The sequence below is a fragment of the Dermacentor andersoni genome, chromosome 6 (genome assembly GCF_023375885.2).
Source record: "Dermacentor andersoni chromosome 6, qqDerAnde1_hic_scaffold, whole genome shotgun sequence".
NCBI lineage: Eukaryota > Metazoa > Arthropoda > Arachnida > Ixodida > Ixodidae > Dermacentor > Dermacentor andersoni.
The window spans coordinates 108,252,388-108,274,818 of record NC_092819.1 but is presented as its reverse complement, the minus strand read 5'-3'; the positions used below and the strand labels follow the sequence as shown (position 1 = coordinate 108,274,818).

General features: G+C 51.2%; 1 protein-coding gene across 3 annotated transcripts in view; it reads right to left on the bottom strand.

The window, feature by feature from the left end:
• Positions 1-9,945: 9,945 nt before the first annotated feature.
• Positions 9,946-22,431, bottom strand: part of LOC126522323 (thiol S-methyltransferase TMT1A-like) — a 44,027-nt gene continuing 31,541 nt past the window's right edge. For all 3 annotated transcript variants that reach the window (XM_050171050.2, XM_055066342.2, XM_055066343.2), the window contains exon 4: positions 9,946-10,214. In XM_050171050.2, coding sequence (XP_050027007.1) covers positions 9,981-10,214 — 234 coding nt within the window. In that variant the 3' untranslated portion in view covers positions 9,946-9,980. The remainder of the gene's footprint in view (positions 10,215-22,431) is intronic.

Here is a 22,431-nt window from a genome sequence, read left to right as displayed (position 1 = left end):
CCATTATTATCACTTTCGCCACCGGCCGCCTGCCAAAAGCTGTCCGCTTTTGGGCGGGTATTCACACTTGCTTTCCTCATCGACCAAAAATGGAGGCTTGCTACAACTGCCGCCGTATGGGACACCGCCAGGATGTCTGTCCCGCCCCAACTAGCAGATGTTGCCACAATTGCGGTGACAAGCATACGCCAACGGAACCCCCAACCTGTACACCCAAGTGCATTGTCTGTGGGGACGGGCATCACACTGGCAATATTCAATGTAAGTACCAGTAGGCACGCCCGCCACCACGCACCCAGCCGACCACCGGAGGCCTGTCAAGAACCCGGGAGCAGAAGCCAGCCCCGCGAAAGTCATCGCGCAGTGCAAGCACTACGCGCTCCATTTCACGTGACCGTAGCCACAAGCCCCAGCAGGACCTGACCTGGGCCGACCGTGCAAGGAGATCGCCGCTTGCCCCCACCCAGAAAACACCGGACCACAACGAAGGGGAGTTCCGGGCCCTGCGGGAGGAGGTAAGACGCCTCACAGTCCTCACTCAGAGCTCACTTCCCTCTCCTACTCTTTCTCACTTCCCCCTAACTTCACCTCCTACTCTATCACAAACCAACACCGCTCCCTCTCAATCACCCGCCTCAAAAAAAACAACTATCACTCCCCCACCCCTCACCTCCGAGCCGATCGATGTCGACTCCAAATTGAAAGACCTCTCCGACCAATTCGACAAAAAACTCAAAATGATTGAGGTTCGCCTCGAAAGCAAATTCAATGCTCTCATCACTGACCTCACTACGAAAGTGGAGACGCACTTGGAACGCTGCATGGAATCTCTACTTCAGAAAATGGTCAACCTCCTCGAAGCACGCCTCGCACAGCGCCCCCCGCTCTCTACCCCCTTCTCCCCACAGCACAACTAACTGCCATGAAACCCCACATCCCAATAGACGCGAGACTAACCCCTCTTATCCATCCCTCTACGCTCCAATATGGCGGGACGGGGCAACAATAACTCCCTTCACATCATAACCTGGAACTGCCGCGGCTTCCAGGGCAAGCGCGCGCCCCTGCAGCTTCTACTTCCTACACTTTCCCCAACACCCCAAGTCCTTCTTCTCCAAGATACCGCCAATCAGGCTGCACACCCCAGTTACAACTCCACACACTCTGACACCACAAACAGACCCAGGGCGTCCACACTTGTGCACCGCACTCTAACACACAAGACACATTACATCACGTCAGAGACGCCCTGCGTGATCACCGAAATTATCCATCATACACATACACTCCCATCCATCTTTTTTGCCAATATCTACCACCTCCCATCCCAACCGATGGCCTCGTTGGACTCCCTCCTCCGAGAGTTGTACCGTCTAGCAGGAAAGCACTCCGTACTAATCGGTGGGGATTTCAACAGTCAGCACACTGACTGGGGATATAAAACAACCACACACAGAGGTCGGAGGCTCTGGCTGCTCATGCAGAACTTCCAACTTTCCGTCCACAACAACTTTCAGATGCCTACGCGAATCGGCAACAGTGTCAGCATGGACACTAGTCCAGATCTGGTGATCAGCCGCTCCCTCCGTGATGTGACCTGGACGAGAACACAACACACACTGGGCAGTGATCATTACATGATACAAGTTACTGTCTCATTCAAACCACCCCGCCACACCTACATGGCACAGAAACTCATTAACTGGGATGCTCTTCGCACCGCGCGGACTGTCCTCCCTAACAATCTCATCACCGACTGGGTAGACTCTCTTCAGACTGACATCCAACACCATACGCAGCAAATTGAAACCACCACAGACACCCCAACACTAGACACCCGACTCCCCCACCTCTGGGAGGCCTACCACAGCCTCCTAGAAAGGTGGAAACGGGGTAAACATAACAGAACACTAAAGAAACGCTTAGCCTCTTTACAATCCCAAATTCAAGTACATTCTGAAGAGCTCTGTCGCTCAAATTGGGGGGCAAATGTACGATGGCATCGCCGGCAAACTGACCACCAAACGGGCGTGGCACCTCCTCCGACACCTCATCGATCCATCGAAAACAAAAAACACCACCCAGCACCACGTCACCCAGCTCATACACACACACACACATGGACAACCCTGATGCTCTCTTGGGTACACTCCGCGACACATACACTTCACCTAGCATACCATCTTCTCTCCCCTCATACACAGGACAGCCGAACCCCAAACTCGACACCGACATAACAGAGGCGGAGGTCAGAGCAGCCCTCATGACTCTCCGCACCAATTCCGCTCCCGGCCCCGACCGAGTCACCAACACAACGCTTCGTAATCTGGACAATCAATCGATTACTCGCATCACGGAGTACTTCAACCCGTGCTGGAAAGAGGGCACCCTCCCCCAGTCCTGGCGACACGCAAAGGTAATCTTCATTCCGAAGCCCAACCAACCACTTGCACTCAAAAACCTTCGCCCAATCTCGCTAATCTCGTGTCTCGGAAAGCTTTCCGAGCATGTGGTATCAGCGAGGCTCGCACAGCACATGACAGACCATGACTTATAACCCCACAGCATGGTGGGATACCGCCCCCATTTCTCCACACAAGACGCCATGTTGCAAATCACCCATGACATCTTCTATCCGCTCATTCCAAGCCACATCAAGGCAGTCCTGGCTTTGGATTTATCCAAAGCCTTTGATCGCGTCGAACATCACGCGATCATGACTGCACTTTCCCCACTGAATGTGGGTGCACGTACGTACACCTACATTCAGCCATTCCTCACAGTACGCACGACCGAGCTTCACTTCGGCCCGCTCACCTACCCCACATACTCACTAAAAAGCGCAGGCATACCGCAAGGCTCCGTCCTCTCACCTTTCTTATTTAATATCACTCTCATCCCCTGGCACGACAATTGGCAACCGTTCCTCACCTGAAACATACTCTCTACGCTGACGACATTACGCTATGGACTACCCATGGTAGTGATAGCGCCATACAGGACACCATCCAAGCAGCCACCAATCTGACCCAAAACTATGCAGTTGGCGAAGGACTTTCTTGTTCCCCAGAGAAGTCCGTGTGCTGTTATCGCCTTCCTGTGTGCGGCGTGTGACGTCACTACAGATAGCTGGGCAACCACTGCGAGTGCCAAGCTACTTGTAACACGTGACGCCCCCGGAGTGTGTATTATCGGCCAGCACAATAAACAAGGGGCTTTTCCTTTCGTCACCTGGAGCGCGGCTCGTCGACTGTTCTTTCCGACACGCACACGCGTCGCGCTCGTATGCTGTGTCACCACATGGTGTTAGAAGTGGGCGGTGGTCAACTATTTCGCTGAGGCCGTGGACGACAGCATTTCCAGAAAATGGCAAACAAGCCCGCAACCGTAATCCCGGGGCTCCAGCAACCACCACCGCTGGACTTTGACAAAACGTCAGAGTGGCCGGCGTGGATCGACCACTTCGATGACTACCGCTTCGCCACAGCCCTCAACGAACGTTCGGGAGAGGTCCAGGTACGCACGCTACTTTACACAATGGGACACCAAGCCCGCGAAGTCTTTACTACATTTGAGCTGACCGACGATGAAGCAAAAAGTTATGTTGTCGTCAAGCAGACGTCAAAGAGCGGAACATTGTTTATGAAAGTGCCTGCTTTCACAGACACCAGCAACGGCCAGAAAAGTCGGTGGAGCAGTTCGCAACCGCACTTCACGTGCTGGCAGACCGCTGCGACTGTGGGGATATGAAGAAGAGGCTCATCCGGGACAGGTTTGTCGTCGGGCTCCGGGACGGGCAACTATCCGAGGCCTTGCAGATGGATCCGTAGCTGACATTGACTACGGCGCTGGCCAAGGCTCGCCTCAAGGAAACCGTGCGTCAGCAGCAGCAGAGCCTTCGACCGGAGGGTGTCCACATCGGGAGCCAGCCAGAACTTGAGGACCAAGGTGCCATCGTGGATGCCGTAGGCTGCCAGAAACGCCCGCAGCACAAAGAGGGACGGTGCCCCTACTGCATCGGCGACGCGCACCCGAGGTCGACGTGCCCAGCGAAAGGTTCCAAGTGCCACTACTGTGGTAACAAAGGACATGTTATGAAAGCCTGCCTCAAGAAAGTTGGGTCAGCGCAAAGAAAGGTACACGTCTCGGCTGTCGAACATAGTACCGGAGAAACTTTCATTGGCGCGATTGAAGCGGCCGGGAAAGCGCGCTATGTGCAGGTTCTAATAAACTCTGTGCCTATCCTTGCTAAAGTTGATTCGGGTGCAGAAGTGTCGGTTCTACCTTCTACATTTCCAGGATTGCCCACCCACCTGGATAACGCAGACGAGGTACTACAGGGGGCTGGCGGGAACAAGCTCAATGTTCTAAGCAAGTTTGTCGCAGAGGTTGCGTGGAAACGGAGGACTGCCCGACAAACATGCTCGTTAGTCTTGTTCGCGACGTACTTCTCGGGCTGCCAGCCTTAGAGGCTTTAGGTATCGTTAAATTTGCCGACTCGCTTACTGCAGACAAGCAACGGTATGAGACACTTATTCCGCGCATAAGTCGTAGTGTAGGCACTATCCTAGGAGAATACACTATCAGGCTACAACCGGGCGCAATTCCACATGCCATAACCGTTCCGCGGCGAGTGCCGATTCCGCTCATGGAAAGGCTAAAGCACGAGATCGAGAGACTCGTGCGCATGGGAATAATTAGAAAGGTAGACGGCCCCACGGACTGGTGCGCAGGAATAGTCCTGGTAACGAAACAGTCGGGGGAACTGAGAGTATGCGTCGACCTCAGAAATTTAAATAAGTGCGTCGTTCGTGAGTGCTTCACGCTACCTACGGTCGATCAAGCATTAGGCTCTCTGGCGGGTGCGAAATGGTTTTCGAAGCTTGACGCCTTCTCGGGGTTCCATCAAGTCCTACTAAGTAGAGACTCTGAAGAACTACGTTCTTGACTCCATTCGGGAGGTACTGTTTTACCAGACTACCGTTCGGAATTACGTCCGCTCCGGAATATTTCCAGAAAAGGATGTCCGAAATCCTATGTGGCCTGCCAGGGGTTGTCAACGTCATGGATGACATTTTAGTGTTTGGTAATACGAAAGCCCAGCATGACGTAGTGTAGGCACTATCCTAGGAGAATACACTATCAGGCTACAACCGGGCGCAATTCCACATGCGTTTAGCTGATGTTATGTCACGCCTAGCTAGCGCAAACGTGACTCTGAACAAAGAAAAGTGCCTGATTGGCGTTAATAAACTGGGATTTTTGGGCCATATTCTGAATGAGAATGGAATTGAGCCTGATCCAGTGACGGTCAGCGCAATTAAGAACCTAAACGCATCGAAAAGTGTCACCGAACTGAGAAGCTTGCTCGGCATGGCCAATCACCTAGGTTGCTTTTTGCCTCGCCGGGCGCAAACTACCGCTCCGATGCGTTCTCTTTTGAACAAAGATAGCGAATGGGTCAGGGGGTGTGACCAAGCAAAAGCGCTGAACGAGCTGAAAGGGCTCATTTGTTTTGCGCAGTGTATGGCCATGTACTATGCAACGCTTCCTACCATCCTTTCAGCGGACGCATCCTCTTTCGGCCTGGGAGCTGTCCTTTTTGAAACGCAGAAAGACGGTCACCGTAGACAAATAGCTTTCGCGTCTCGTTTTCTCACGAACACAGAACGGCGTTACTCCCAGATAGAAAAAGAAGCGCTAGCGCTGACGTGGGCAGCCAAAAGATTAAACGAGTACATCCGTGGCATAAACGTTACCTTTGAAAGTGATCACAAGCCTTTAGTGTCAGGACAAGTACAGGACAAGTACTAGGTGATTCCCACGTCGGAAACACTAAGCCATGTGTTTTAATGTCTGAAAAGGAAATCATTTGCCTTGAAGCTGGATATAATTACAGCCTCCTCGACGAATCACACCGGTGTGCAACGGTGTGATTCAGTGTGTGCAACAGTGGAATCGGTTTTTCAAACCGGTTCCGGAAACCATGCCCGACGTCCGCTCTGTACGTTTCCACTGCAACCAAAGTCGCCGTCCCCCGTGCATATTTTGACTGCGGCAGTCGCAGAGCCCGTCATTTTCATGTCGCGCCCACAAGGATTGTACATGGACAACGTGCATAGGCTTAGTACAGCACCTGTGTCACCTCATAATCGTTGTCGTCCGAGCTCTCATCGCTTAACGCGAGCTCTGCTGCAGCGCCGAACGCAGCCATTTTGCGAAGCAACACAAGGTTGTGCGTACCGAGTGGGTACCGATTTCGTTTGCAGACGGAAGTGAGCCGACCTATTCCCGCGCGAATCCGCGTTTCAGTGAGAGCCATCAGGCGCGGAGCGAGTTGATCCGACACGACCAGAGGAAAGCACGAACCCGCTCCAGATCGACCAGCGAAATGCGGATTCCTTGTCGCGGAGCAATAAATCCTACTCCGAATCAACCAGTGATAATCGCCATAGGTGTCTTTTCTGTGAATAACCTCAATTGCAAGTTTGTGCTCTCCATGTTTCTTCTTTCTTGTCTGTGTCTACGTTTTGCCTTGTGCTGTAAGAATATTTTGCAGCCGATTTCGTTTTAGTATTCGTGGTTTGGTTTACTTACTAAACTGAGTATCAGATATTAAGCGGTGGTTTTTAGCTATACGAGTGTCGATTAGTTTTGCCGACGACGTGATTTCCAAGGCGTGCTGGCTGTTGGTGAATATATCTACATTTCCATGTAATGAGTCATTCAAAGGATTTTAAGTTATCATCGCAGTTCACACGTCTTTCGTCCTAGTTCTATTTTGGCGTTTTATTTTCGAGCACTACGTATATTGAACCAGCGAAACTGTCCATCTTTGCGTACTCATTACGCGAGAACTGCTAACCCAGAAATAACAGAACCGAAATAAATAATTGCTTCGGAATGTCCAGATTCCTAAGGGATAGTCTAGGGAAGGAAACTACGGGGGCGCTTAAGCAATACTTAGGATGTGTAAATGCGAGGGCATTACTTGTCGTTGAGCGTTTCGCTCAGTGAAGTCACTGAGTTTAGGGCTGCGGCATCATGTACGTTTCCGATTGCGTTGTTGCTGCATATGCGGTCGCAAGAACGCAAGACGACGAACCGGCCATATTGCGATCTCTCAGCTGAGTTTTATTTGCCGAGTTCTAGTTAGAGTAGTGTTTCATGCACATTGCCATAAGTGTTCTTTCTCATCGACACCACTTTCCAGCACAATCGCATCACTTTACCGAGCGATGCCACTACTTCAGCGCGGGACACTTCATTGCTTAATCGTTCACGCTACATTTATTTATCGGGTTCGTAGGCGAACTCCCCCTTATACTCTGGGGGGAGGGGGGGTATGTCGTAGTCGTCATCTGACATGCATCTGTAGCGAGTTGCAGGTTTTTCGTCGTCCACGAGCTCCGGCGACGGCGGGTCGCCGACAGCGCGAAATAGAGCGAGCGGATCGCCGTGCTCGCTCTGCCGTCCAGTGAATCGTCCACCAGACAGAGCCCAACCACGTGCACAGGCTCGAAAATAATCATCACTCTCGCTTGTTAAAATGATGGCCCATCAGAACGGTGGCGCAGTTTAGCGAAAAAGGAACGACTGAGGGAACCTGCTGTATATGTTCGTTGTGTGTACGCAACACAAGAAACAGCGCCGGACAGGATGACCTTAATGGGCATCCGCACGTGCTTGCCAGACTTCTGAATATGTTGGCATACGGTGGCACAGTTGATAGGGCGCTCGGCATCGGAGCAGTAGCGGTGGCGGACGGGCAGAGTATCCGATTCTCAACGTGGTCGCTATTATTTTATTTTCATGAAGATGTATCCCGTTTTTCTTTCACTACTTTCTGATGATGGTGGGGTGGCACAGTGAGAGAAGTAATCATCTCGTCTAGAAAATGCTAACACCGTATTCTTTCAACATTAACTCAAAGCTGTTGGCAGCCTTTCAGGATCGAGGCAGCACCTGAGCATCCACAGATCAACCAATTATTATTGCTACATGCTACACTTTCCCTCTGTAATACGCACATTGAACAAAGGTATAAATGTAAGTTTTTGTGCGGGACTTCCCATCTTCTAATTGCGCAACAAATTGATACGACTAAGCGTACACAATTTCACGGGTGACCATGAACTTCATCTATGTTACAAACAAAGAGCAACAGGCCTCAGGTCTGCATCTCATGCAGGGGTTTCTGCGTAGACAGTAACACCCTCTGAACAGCGACACTCTTCATGGGGACAGCCGAAGGCAATAAGAAAGCCTGAACGTCTGACCCTCTTACTCTAAAGAAGACACACAAACACACGCAATATATTCCCGCAGGCACTCAAATGCAATGTTACTGAATAGGTGCTAATTATATGCGATTAGCTGTATACGCAATGCCTCATGACTTCGAGCGTACCAGAATCTTGGAAAAACGCTAACATAATCCTAATCCATAAGAAAGGGGACGCCAAAGACTTGAAAAATTATAGACCGATCAGTTTACTGTCCGTTGCATACAAAGTATTTACTAAGGTAATTGCAAATAGAATCAGGAACACCTTAGACTTCCGTCAACCAAAGGACCAGGCAGGATTCCGTAAAGGCTACTCAACAATAGACCATATTCACACTATCAATCAGGTGATAGAAAAATGTGCGGAATATAACCAACCTTTATATATAGCTTTCATTGATTACGAGAAAGCGTTTGATTCAGTCGAAACCTCAGCCGTCAGGGAGGCATTGCGTAATCAGGGTGTAGACGAGCCGTATGTAAAAATACTGAAAGATATCTATAGCGGCTCCACAGCCACCGTAGTCCTCCATAAAGAAAGCAACAAAATCCCAATAAAGAAAGGCGTCAGGCAGGGAGATACAATCTCCCCGATGCTATTCACAGCGTGCTTACAGGAGGTATTCATAGACCTGGATTGGGAAGAATTGGGGATAAGAGTTAATGGAGAATACCTTAGTAACTTGCGATTCGCTGATTATATTGCCTTGCTTAGTAACTCTGGGCACCAAGTGCAACGCATGCTCACTGACCTGGAGAGGCAAAGCCGTAGGGTGGGTCTAAAAATTAATCTGCAGAAAACTAAAGTAATGTTTAACAGTCTCGGAAGGGAACAGCAGTTTACAATAGGTAGTGAGGCACTGTAAGTGGTAAGGGAATACATATACTTAGGAGAGGTAGTGACTGCGGATCCGGATCATGAGACTGAAATAATCAGAAGAATAAGAATGGGCTGGGGTGCCTTTGGCAGGAATTCTCAGATCATGAACAGCAAGTTGCCATTATCCCTCAAGAGAAAAGCTTATAACAGCTGTGTCTTACCAGTACTCACGTACGGGGCAGAAACCTGGAGGCTTACGAAAAGGGTTCTACTTAAATTGAGGACGACGCAACGAGCTATGGAAAGAAGAATGATAGGTGTAACGTTAAGGGATAAGAAAAGAGCAGATTGGGTGAGGGAACAAACGCGAGGTAATGATATCTTAGTTGAAATCAAGAAAAAGAAATGGGCATGGGCAGGACACGTAATGAGGAGGGAAGAAAACCGATGGTCATTAAGAGTTACGGAATGGATTCCAAGGGAAGGAAAGCGTAGTAGAGGGCGGCAGAAAGTTAGGTGGGCGGATGAGATTAAGAAGTTTGCAGGGACAACATGGCCACAATTAGTACATGACCGGGGTGGTTGGAGAAGTATGGGAGACGCCTTTGCCCTGCAGTGGGTATAACCAGGCTGATGATGATGATGATGATGATATGCGATTACAAGGCGTGCTGGTGATCGTCAGTGAATAGACGACACATTAATTTCGTATCACATGCCCTCCTCAATATCACAGCAGTGTTTCGCTTTATGTGAACCATTGAACTTTATGTGCAAACAACCTTTAGCAAAAAGCTGTACCGCTATGAAAAATAACGAGAACACAGCCACCCAAACGTTTTCTTTAGCACAGCTCGCTTTATCACAAGTGTTTCATGCTGTCGCAACGCCATAGATGTTATAGCTGAGCAGTACAGGCAGGTTCAGGTGAACCGCATTTATCTCTATGGCAGAGAAACCGGCATTTTTCAGCAGAACACCGCTTTCGCGATTCATGTGGCAACCGCAGGCAAATTTCTTGGTCAGTGGGGTCAGGGTATTTTGTATAAACCTTGAGAAAGTGCCTTTCTCGTGGGCGACGTGCTCAGCGAAGAGAAGGCGACCGTCCTAGAAGAACAGAAAAAAAATGAGGAGTCATTCACTCGAGGTAGCTGGCCGGCAAGCGAAGCTGTAGCAAATCATACAGGTTTACACAAGGATACAAGTACTAATTTTCATCACTTGGTAATGGTAGTCACTATAGCTTTGTAAATACAGCGATATATTTTTACTCGACCGTTGTTGAGTTGCTGAGTGACTTGGATTGGTGTGGTAGTTTAAACCAAGCTCTTCTATCACAGACTCGGTGAACAATTTTTGACTGGTCACCACGACCGGTTACGAAATGTCCGCATTAAAGTCTCCAACCATGGTCACAGAAGTAGTGTTGTCACAGTACCGGCTAACCCATGCGAAGTGCGTAGTCGTGAACTTATGGATGTACACCCAGTGGATATCACAATTCCGTCATTATTTCGAACGGCACAGACATCCCCAAAGTCGGTCCCATAGTGCTCTTGGGAGTCGAGGGTCTATGGCTTTACATATATTTTGTCCTTTGCGTTAATGGCAACGCCTCCAGCTCGTCAGTTCATGTGCTCTTCACAACGGATTCCAGTATACCCATCAACTTGAAGTATTATTATTATTATTATTATTATTGTTATTATTATTATTATTATTGTTGTTGTTGTTGTTGTTGTTGTTGTTCTTGTTGTTGTTTGGGACGGACTGCTTGAAGCCTTTTTCACCTACGCCTCGGGTCGGCCCGTTACCGCAGTACCGCCGTGACCGGCCCACGCTCATCTTTTCTATTGTTGATGCACCAACATAACAAACACATGAAACCATAGCAATGTACAGCTTCGCTGTAATAAAGGATGTCCTAGCATGATAAGTTGCTTCCCAAATAAGAAAAAAAGCCAAACGCCGAAGCTGTTGTCGAACTTAGTAACAAGCCGCATCGAGGAGCCTGTGCGCATAAGAAATGAACCTTCGAATGCATGCCCAAAATTATGTTAGCTTGTATGTAATACGTTTCGGATAAAATCGCTTCAGTCCTTCGCATCATATAGTCCAACCTCAATGGCACACGTTTTTGTAGCTTGCAGGACCCAATCTATACTCGTATAATGCTTAAAATTGTTGAAAAAAAAAGTAAAGCCAATTCCACGTAGTGAAAGCTATTAAAGCAATGAAGCTGGTGGTCGTTTTATCAAGTTTGAACTCGTCTTTAGCGCGATTTACATGAAAGTAGTTTGTCTCGTTGTCCTCGTTTTGCGAGATTCGAACTTCGGTTCCGGATTGCGCACATCCTTCAGTTGCGTGTGGTTGTTGTGAAACCACAGTCAACCACACACCTTGCAGCTGTGGCCTCACTCACGGTCGAGGAATTCTCTCTTGAACCATGCATCGACAACCTCCGTGGGAGGAATCTCTCTGTGTCGACGTCTCTGCTCAGCGTCCTCCTCTCAAAGTTGGGGGTTAGCTTGCCTCTGCAGGTGCTAGGCTTGGATTGCCTTTTCTTGAAAGTGGGGGTTGGCTTGCCTCCACTGGCGCTTGGCTTGCGCTTCCCGTTGTCGATCCTCGGTGGTAGCAACTTCCCTCCGCTGGCGCTTTACTTGCACTTCTCGCTCTCGACGCTCGTGGAGAGTCCACTCGGAGCTACCACCGTGTGCGGACGTGAGGTTCGGAGCTCTTGCGTCAGCAGCAGACGCTACAGCGTCTCACGCGCTCTTCCTCGCCCTATTCTGATCACGACAACGGACGCTTCCAGCGACCTTCCACGGCAACGTCATGATCACCACTGATGCAGCAGGGACGCTCGCGGCATCTCTGAGCCATCGTGCAGGTCGTGCTCGAGCTAAGCATCAGCGTGGTCAAGATCGGCGTCCAGGGACTGCCTACCTTGTCCAACACCGCGAACACCTATTGACCACGATCGAACAGAAGGCTATTCAGAAGACCCGGTGGATGGATCATGGCTCACCGCTCGGGGCCGGCGGGGCCGCCGCGCCGACGCTAAGTCTGACCCAGCAGCCCGCCGCCAACAGACCCAGCATTCGAACGAAACTTTACCGCGATGACTCCAGAGGCCCCCATTTCTGCCCATTGATTATATTAAAGTCATCCTGCACCCGAGAAACGGTCTCACGTTCAGTGAGTGGCCTCGCCACTCTCTGACTCGCGCTATCGACATCGAGGCGAATCTCAAGGAGCAAGAGGTTGACGAGCTTCACCTACGTGTTCAACGTGCTCAAAACATCGCCCTCATCAGCACTTCATGCGAAAGAATCGTGACCAGCTTTAACAAGATGACATCGCTTACACTTGGCCCGCATCGCTACCCCATCTCAATATACATCGCCTTCGACCATCACCTTCGACGAGAATTGCACCGAGCTATACAGGAGATGCGAGAAAGCATTCTCACGGAGGTTAAGGAAATGATCCGAGCCGCCTTTGTAGACTTCCAAACCACTGTGCTGAAAGCAATGCTACATGAAATTACCAGCGAACTCAAGCAGAGCGTGAGAGAGCTCACGTCACAACCCTTACCCCCTAAATCATCATCCTCCTCTTCCTCACTAGTCGCAAGCACTACACCAACCCTCAGCGCCGTCACTAGCGACAAGCGATCGCGCTCGACCGTACGTTCGCCCAGCCCCGCTACAGAATCGTGGCTCCTGCAATGCAAATGCAAAATAGAACGGCGGGACTGATGCGGTGGCAATGGAATTGCAGGGCGTGCCGATCTAAACGAGGCACGCTGCAACAGTACGTTGCCGCAGCGTCAGAACCGCCGGACATCAAACTTTTCCAAGAGCCGGGTGCCACACTTGTTCCTATCAGTGGCTACGAGACCGTTACGGGCTCGGACGAGGCGACAGCGTGCGTGCTCGTGTCCAGGAAATTCACCTATACCCATGCTACTCTCACGTCAGCCATCCCTCATCAAATCAGAGATTGTCCCCGCAGACACGCGACAAAGTAGCCTGTACATCTTAAATATATACAGTGCACCTCGTGCTCGGTGGGACACTTTCAGTACCTACTCTTGGAACTCACCAAGTTGGGCCCAGTGTCCGTAGTGTGCGGTGACTTCAATACCGCACACGTGGCCTGGGGCTATCGCAGTACCACACCAAAGGGCACCCGACTTTGGGACCTCACACTTTATCACCGATTCACCCTCATAACTGATCATGCCCAGCCTAGTCCCCAGGGAAACAGTAGCGAAAGAAACACTTGCCCGGATCTCACTTTCACGAGGGAGGTCCAGGGCGAGTGGCTGAGTAGTCCACATTTGATATCCACATTCTCACAGCGATCTCGACATTCTCATCATCCGCATCAATCGCCCCAGTTACAAACGCCCTGAAAAGAAAACTTGCATTACAAATTGAACCAAACTCCACGAAATCCGTAGAGATCGAGCTGCAGGACATGAAAGCCCCCAAAATTATGCCACTTGGCTCAGTGATTTACGCAACGGTCTAAACAAAACGACTAGCCGCATAACCACAACAACAGACCCCCGAGGTTGACCCGAATCTCCTACATCTGTGGGGTGCGCGCCGAGGTCCCACGAAGCGATGGAAGCGGCAAAAGTTCAATCGAAAATCGCGCTACAGAATATCCCAAATCACGAGAGCAGCCCAGGAATACGCAGACCAGCTAACCAGTGCTAACTGGCAAAGGCTTTGTAATAAGCTAAGTGGTACGCTGGGCACCGCGAGAACCTGGGCAATCCTTCGGTCACTAATAGATCCGAGAAACACTAAGTCCCATAAAAATCGGCATCTTCAAATATTCCTCCACCAGTACGGAGGACACGGAGACCAGCTCATGAAGGACCTTGAACAAAGGCATCTCTCCCGTGGCTCTAAGTCAAGCTATTCGGACTACCCGTATAGAGAAGAAAGTGACCCACTAGGCACTGACATAACTGTCCACGAAATCAGAGCCGCACTCGCAGACATTCATAGGAACACGGCACTCGGTGAGGACGGGATACGATATACTCTACTGCGAAATCTCCCGGATGAGACCTGTAAACCCTCTGTGCTATGTGGAATCAGCACTGGCACGCCGGCACTCTCCCTCTGGAATGGCGACGTGCCGAGATCCCTTTCACGATCAAGCCCGGAAAACCACTGTCGATGCAAAATTTACGGCCAATTTCCCTTACATCGTGCATTGGAAAACTGCTGAGTATGTAGTCCTAAAACGGCTTCAACCTTTCCTGGAAACGCAAAATTTCTTCTCCGACACAGTTTGGATTTCGTCACCGTTTGTCCCCTCAGGTTGTTCTTGTGATAAAAGAGGATCTCGTTGACCCCCCCCCCCCCCCCCCCCTCAGGGCGCAGACGAGAGCTCTTTTGGCACTTGATGTCAATGCAGCTTTCGATAACGTTTCCCATGGTCTCATCCCTGAGAACTTGGTCCACTCCCGCTGTGGCTCCCGTATGTACAATTACGTGCCAGCCTTTCTCAAGGACCGTTTAGCCCCAGTGGCAATGGGCCGATGTCGGTCATCAGGCATTAAAGTTACCGGAGCAGGGACACCTCAGGGGTCGGTGCTCTCGCCGACGCTATTCAACATAGCTATGGCGAGACTACTACTACCTCAGTTACTGGAGAAGATCGAGGGGCTATACCACGCGATATATGCTGACGATTTCACTCCCTGGGCGTGCACCGGCTCGGATGGAGACATTCAGGACCGCCTACAGACAGCGGTGGATATAGTGCAGGCGTATCTCGCGACTGGAGACCTCGAATTTGCGTCACATAAATCAGAACTATTACTAATCCGACACCGACACAGCTCTGAAATGCCAATTCCAGTGATTCAAGTGAAAATACAAGGTATACCAATTCCCACTGCACAAAGGGTTCGAATCCTTGGTTATCACCTGCAATCCTCTACCAAAGCTCACTTCACGGTAGATCTCCTTGGACGAGAGTGCGAGCAAATCATCGGTATGATGAGGCGTGTTAGTAACCGCCGCTCAGGACTTGAGGAAGCCGATATGCTTCGGTTAATCAAGGCAGGCATCATCAACCGGCTGACCTATCACCTCCCATACCAAAGCCTGACGCTCTCCCAGACCAACCGTATAAACACAATTATTAGAACAGCTGTAAAGAAGCACTCAGAACTCCTGTATATGCTTCCGTGGAACGGCTACTTGCTCTCGGGGTACACAATACATCGAGAAACACATCGAAGCCCACAGAATAGAGCAACTCGAGCGATTGAGACTGACCGCCACAGGTAGGAATTTGCTCTCACGGCTGGGCTACCTATAGCATTCACCCTCTACGCGAGAGCATATTCCAGTCTCCTCAAACATCCGAACCTTACTCACCATAGCATTCATATCGCGCAATATGTATCCAGAGCATCATAATGGTCACCGGTATGCACGTGTTAGATACCTTCGGAAACTCCTCAACGCCCAGCCATTGGCACCGTCTATTATACCGACGCTGCCTATGCTCTTGCGATCAAAAACAAAGAAAGACAAGTGTCGGTGGTGGCGGATGATCAGGGTAATATTATTACGTTATTATCGGGAGATACTCAAGAGACGAGCCACCACGAGAAGGACGACGAAGTAGGTGTGTGCCCTTGGCGCGAATGAATGTCGGCCTGGCGCTCTGGTTACAGTCCAGTGTAAATACCCTGTAAATAGCCTCTTCCGTCTGTGTCTTTCTACACGTAACATTTTGGTGGAGGAGAGCGATCCCCGTCCTCGCCACGGAACTACGGAGTGGTCGGTACATCGAGCTTGTCACCGGGCCTCCCGGTGACAAGACTGCCTCAGCAACGGCTTCGGCTTGTCCTATTGCTCCAATCGTCATGGTTGCCGAACATCGCGACCCTGGTGTGTTCTCTTCTCTGGAGGGACAGGACGTTGACGAATGGATGAAGCTATATGAACATGCCAGCGCTAATAAAAGGTGGGACCCAACCATTATGCTCGCCAATGTCATCTTTTATCTCGGCAGCATCCCACGCGTGTGGCACCAGATGCATGACGACGAGATAACCAGTTGGGACAGTTTCAAAGAAAGGCTACGGGACCTGTTCGGTGACCCTATTGGCCGCAAGGTTGCCGCGAGAAAGTCTCTTGCGTCTCGTGTTCAGACATATACAGAGGCATATACGTTTCATACATCCTCGACGTCTTCGCTCTATGCCGCAAAGCTGGCGATGCTATGTCTGAAGCAGATAAAGTGTCACATGTTCTAAAAGGCATCGCCGACGACGCTTTAAATTTGTTTGTTTTCGGCAACGTCTCGACAATCGACGAAATCATTAAAGAATATCATTGCCTTGAACAAGCTAAGAGCCGCGGTATCACACACCACATCACGCGGCTACCCAACACTGCTGCTACGTCGACATGTGAGGGTCGACAACGTCAGGCCACCACCTGTGACGACGTCACCCGTACTGTTCGCCAAGAGCTCGACGCCGCCTGTTCGCCAGCTTCCGCCGCGACGCCTCCCGATGCGCTAGCAACCAAGGTTACGATAATTCAGGCCGTAGTCAGACAGTAACTTGAGAACATAGGCTTGAGCTCCGTGCGTTCAACATCTCAATCCAGCGTTCCCCTGTTCTCTACCGGCGCTCCTCGTCCCCGGCAGTCCTTTTCTGCCATATCTCGCAGCAACCCATCCGATTGGCGTACCCCTGATGACAGGCCGATCTGCTTCCACTGCTGTCACATCGGCCACGTCACTTGTCACTGCCAGAACCGATGGCCACCACCTCCTCGGACATACGCCGCCACTTATTCCCGCACCTTTGGACCTTCTGTTCCCTATGCCGCCCGCCATGAACTCACTGCCGCTGATGCCCCTGCTCCTAACCTTCGCTACAGCCGCTCGCCCTCACCTCGACGCCATCAGTTGTGTTCGCGCCAGCTCCGCCGCTTCTCTTCACCGCCTATTACCTCCCGGACCCAGCCGGAAAACTAGGCATTGCAGCATCTGGAGTTGAATTTGCGTTATCAACCCTGCCCTCAAATTTTCTGCTCACGTTACCTACGAACCAAAACCTTCTTGACGTTGACGTTGGCGGCTATCCTGTCACTGCACTCATCGATAAAGGTGCACATCTTTCTATTGTGAGTGCTGCCTTCCGACGACGACTCAAAAAGCTCCTCACCCCAGTGTGGGCACGCGTCGTCCGCGTTGCGGATGGTGGTACTATGCCTATCATCAACATGTGTACGGCACGTGTCAGCATCGCCGGCCGCCACACTCCTGTCCTCTTCACCGTGATTGCTCATTGCCCTCACGACCTAATTCTCAGCCTGGACTTTCGCTCTGCGCATTCTGCCCTTATTAATTGCTCTGCCAGTACCCTTTGCCTTAAGTTGCCGATTCTCGCAGAACTTTCTGACGCACCCCAGTGCGTCTTACGCCCCACCAGCTTTCTTCGACTGCCGCCAAAGTCAATAGCCTTTACTGAACTGTTGTCTTCCCCACCAGTTCCTGATGGCGAGTACGTCGTCACTCCTCTGCCCGACATTCCACTACATTATGACGTTACTGTACCTCACACTATACTTTCTATTACTGCGAACCGCACTCGCATACCTATCTTTAACTTTGGATTGGCAAAGCAAATTCTACCGCAAGGTATTTGCCTTGCCAACGTTGATTGTCTCGGCGACCATCATGTGGCAGCGTTATGAACCGATGATTTTTGAGAGCTTCGCAGGCCCCTCGCGCCTGCCTCGGGCGCTGATCCCAGCATAAAGAAAATGGTTGCGACGGACCTATCCTCCAAGCAGGCTCAAGACCTTTGCCAAGTATTATCGTCCTACCAAGATATTTTTGACGACGATCGCCCTTTAGGCCGGACGCTCGCGGTCTAGCATCGGATTCTTACTGGCGATACTACGCCTATTCACCGACGACCGTATCGAGTTTCTGCGTCGGAACGCCGATAATTAAAAGTGAAGTGAAAAAAATGCTAGATAGAAACATTTGAGCCTTCTTCGAGTCCCTGGGCGTCACGTGTGGTGTTGGTTAAGAAGGATGGCACATGGCGCTTCTGTGTAGACTACCGTCATCTGAACAACATTACTAAGAAGGATGTCCACCCGCTCCCACGTGCAGACGATGCCCTTGACTGCCCCCACGGCTCCAGCTATTTCTCTTCTATTGATCTTCCTTCTGGATACTGGCAGATTTCTGTTGACGCTATGGACAGAAAAAAAGACGCGTTCATCACACCTGATGGCCTATACGAATTTAAAGTAATGCCGTTTGGATTATGCAACACCCCTGCCACATTTGAGCGCATGATGGGCTTCTTGCTCCAAGGTTTCAAATGGTCCACATGACTCTGCTACCTCGACGACGTCATCGTCCTTCTCGCTAACATTCGACACTCACCTTGAGCGTCTAACAATTATACTAGATGTACTTCGAAAGGCAAAGCTGCAACTTAACTCGTCCAAATGGCGTTTTGGCCACCCTCTACTTTATCTTCTAGGCCATCTCGTTGACGCTTCCGTAGTACAGCCTGATCCCGACAATATTCGCACTGTCCGAGACTTTCCGGTTCCGAAGACAGCCGCAGATGTCCGAAGTTTTGTAGGACTATGCTCGTACTGTCGTCGTTTTGTTCCAGATTTCGCGACAATTGCTACACCCTTCGCTAATCTTTTGAAGAGAGGCGTACAATTCTCGTTGGCCACTTCAGAGTCCGTCGCCTTCTCGTCACTCTTCTAACCTCACCACTCATTCTCGCCCAGTTAGACCCTGATGCCCCTACGGAAATGCGTACAGATGCCGGCGGTCATGGCGTAGGTGCTGTCCTAGCCCAGCGTCAGCGCGGCCAGGATCGCGTTATTGCTTATGCGAGCCGCCTCCTACTACCATTGCAGCGCAACTATTCCGTTACGGAACGAGAATGCCTTGGTGTTGTCTGGGCGGTTGCGAAGTTCCGTTCTTACCTTTGCGGTCGCCCTTTTTCCGTAGACAATGGCCATCATGCTCTCTGCTGGCTCTCATCGCTAAAGGATCCTACAGGCCGGCATGGTCGAGGGGCTTTGAGGCTACATGAATTTCATATTCCGTGGTCTACAAGTCTGGCCGCCTGCACCAAGACGCTGACACCTTGTCGCGTTACCCTGTTGACGACCCTGACTCGTCCAATATTGCCAGTGGTGCTTGCGTATTCGCTGTATCACAAGTGCTTCATTTAGCCGACGAGCAACGTCGTGACACCTACATCAGAGCACTAATCAACCGTTTTGAACACTCTCCGGCCGATACCATTCTACGCCACTTTGTCCTCCGCGACGGTACTCTGTACCATCGTAACCTTCATCCGGACGGCTATCAGTTCCTACTTGTCATACCTAAACACCTCCGCTCAACCGTTCTAGAAGAGCTTCACGACGCACCAACAGCAGGACACCTCGGCGTATCTCGAACCTATGACCGTGTGCGTCGCCATTGTTTCTGATCGGGCCTTGCCCATTCCGTACAACGTTACGTCACCGCTTATGAACTTTGCCAACGACTCAAGGAGCCTTCCCAGCTCCCCTCTGGTTACCCTCAGCCGCTCGACATCCCTGCCGGGCCCTTCCATCGTGTTGGCTTAGACCCTCTAAGCCCATTTCCGGAATCTACATCAGGAAACAAGTGGGTTGCAGTCGTGGTTGGCTGACTATGCGACCCGCTACGCCATAACCCGCGCTCTTCCGACCAGTTGCGCAACTGATGTTGCGGACTTCCTTCTGCATGATATCATTTTGATGCATGGTGCTCCGCGTCAATTACTAACAGACCGTGGCCGTACGTTTTTGGCCAAAGTCATTGGCGACATCATGCGGGCCTGCTACATATAGCATAAATTTACCACCTCCTACCACCCTCAAACGAACGGCCTTACTGAGCGTTTGAACCGCACCCTTACAGACCTGCTATCCAAATACGTTTCAGACGACCGCCGTGGCTTGGGCCTGGCTCTCCCTTGCATTACCTTTACGTACAACTCTTCCCGTCTGGAAACTGCTGGCTTTTTCCCGTTTTAGCTCTTGTACGGCCGAGAACCGAGGCTACTACTAGACGCTGTGCTTCCGTCCACCACAGCTTCAACTAACGCTTGTGCCCGTGATGCAATCGCCCGTACTGACCTTGCTCGTCAAGTTGCACGCGTTCGTCTACAAGTGTCTCAAAGCAAACAGCAGCAACGCTACAACCTTCGTCACTGTGATGTCCATTTTGTGCCCGGCACCCTCGTGTTGCTTTGGTCACCATCGCGTAAAGTTCGCCTTTGTAAGAAACTGCTTTCCTGCTCTTGTGCGAGCTCCCGCTGCTGCTCGCTCCCAGTGGAATACGTGGGGCGAACGCGCGCGCCGGGTAAACACCTACTCTTATACCCCTCTCGCACCCCTCCCCCGGCGCGCCCTCTGATTAGTCCGCTCCCATCCCGACAGGGCCTCATTTTCATTACCCGCCGTGGCTATGGTGTTTAGCTGAGAAAGCACGACGACGCAGAATTGAATCCCGGCCATGGCAGCCGCATTTCGATGGGGACCAAATGCGAAAACGTCCGTCTCCTTAGATTTAGGTGCACGTTAAAGAAACCCAGGTGTACCATATTTCCATAGTCCCCCGCAACGGCGTGCATCATTATCAGATCGTGGTGTGGGCATGTAAAACCGCAAATTACAACCTATTTTTTTTTCATTTCAACGAAAATTACAATACTTCCTATTGCGAAATTTGAGCGCTGCTCTATGCGCGTTTTCATTTCACGATGTATTGGATGACATGGACAATCTCTCTCGCGTGACACGTTGCAAACGGAGCGAAGTGTGACACGACTGCTTCGCTAATTGAGAGATCGCGAGAGACAGCACGTGGGCAACGCGTGGGTGCGATTCGCAGCAGCTGCCGCAGACATACCTCCGCTCTTGCAGCGTTTGGTCTTCATGTATGGTGTCGTTGGTGTCAATGATGAACAGACGACGCGCGCTACTGTCGATCCATATCGTAGTCATCGTCACCACCAAGCCCGTCTTTCGCGGGACTACACTTTCTCGCACTCTCACCATACCATTCTTTCCGGCTTCCCGCCTTAATGTTTCGCTACACCCTCCTCTTCCGCTTTCCTCCTCTCGCTTTCTTCCCTATCGCCGTTTTTCATCGCCCGCCGCACTCCGCGTTCGCTCGCTTTTAGTCAGCCGTGCTAGTTTGGTCGGCCATGGCGAGGCGGCCGCCTCCGACGCTTGCCGCAGGAACGGGCGCCTAGGAGCTGCGTTTTAAAATTCAGTGTCCTAAAACGCTGAGTTGGAAATGCTTGTTCTTACTTGAAAAGAACGAATACTAGGTGTACTTTGTTACAGCGAAGCTGTTTACGTCTAGCCCCCTTATGCATCCCCCGCATGCGTTACAATTAAGGAGGGGGGTGGGTACCTTAGGCGGCTTCCGTCCGTAACGGGGACACGGCGCGTGGACAGGAATGGAGATGGGTAGGGGAGAGGGGAAAAGAATCTGGTGACGGCGCTGCAGGAATGTGTGTGGCGATAGCACCTGCACCTGCGCACGTGGCCTGCGCTTGTGTGGTTATAGCGTCACACGCGTCGCAAGTTCCAGCGCGGCTGCAGCACTGGTTGCGACAGATGCATTGCAGGTGCGGTGACCGCGGCGGCGCTTGTTTCGGTGTAGTGCGGTGCCGTATGAAGAAAAAAACGGCCGTGGCTTAGCTTGGTTAAGCCTGGTGATTGCGAAGCAATAGTGTGTTATTCTCGGATCAGCTGGTAGTATGGCTGGTGGTAGCCTTGGGTTATGCTAGTGTTACGGCTTACAGTGAATCATCTAAGAGGAAGTCATCCGTCGAATCCGTGTATGCCGACAAACATTTCCCTCACCAGCGTGCCCATTACAACATCTTCCAGTATCAATTGGCCGACGGTGCGGTAACACTCCATTTTCTCCGTGTCGTAAGATATGCCCACTCTGACCGTAGCGCCCCTGGTGAGAGGAGCGGGAGTTAGGCCGCCGTTGGTGGCTACCGCCTCGCCTCGCGACGGCGTGAGATGGGGCCCCGTTTTTACACAGCTGGTGTGACGTCACATCGACCGTAGCGCCCCTGGTGAGAGGAGCGGGAGTTAGGCCGCCGTTGGGGGCTACCGCCTCGCCTCGCGACGGCGTGAGATGGGGCCCCGTTTTTACACAGCTGGTGTGACGTCACTCTAGGTGACGTGGTGTGGTCACGCAGCGAGGTCACGCTAAAGGTCAATGG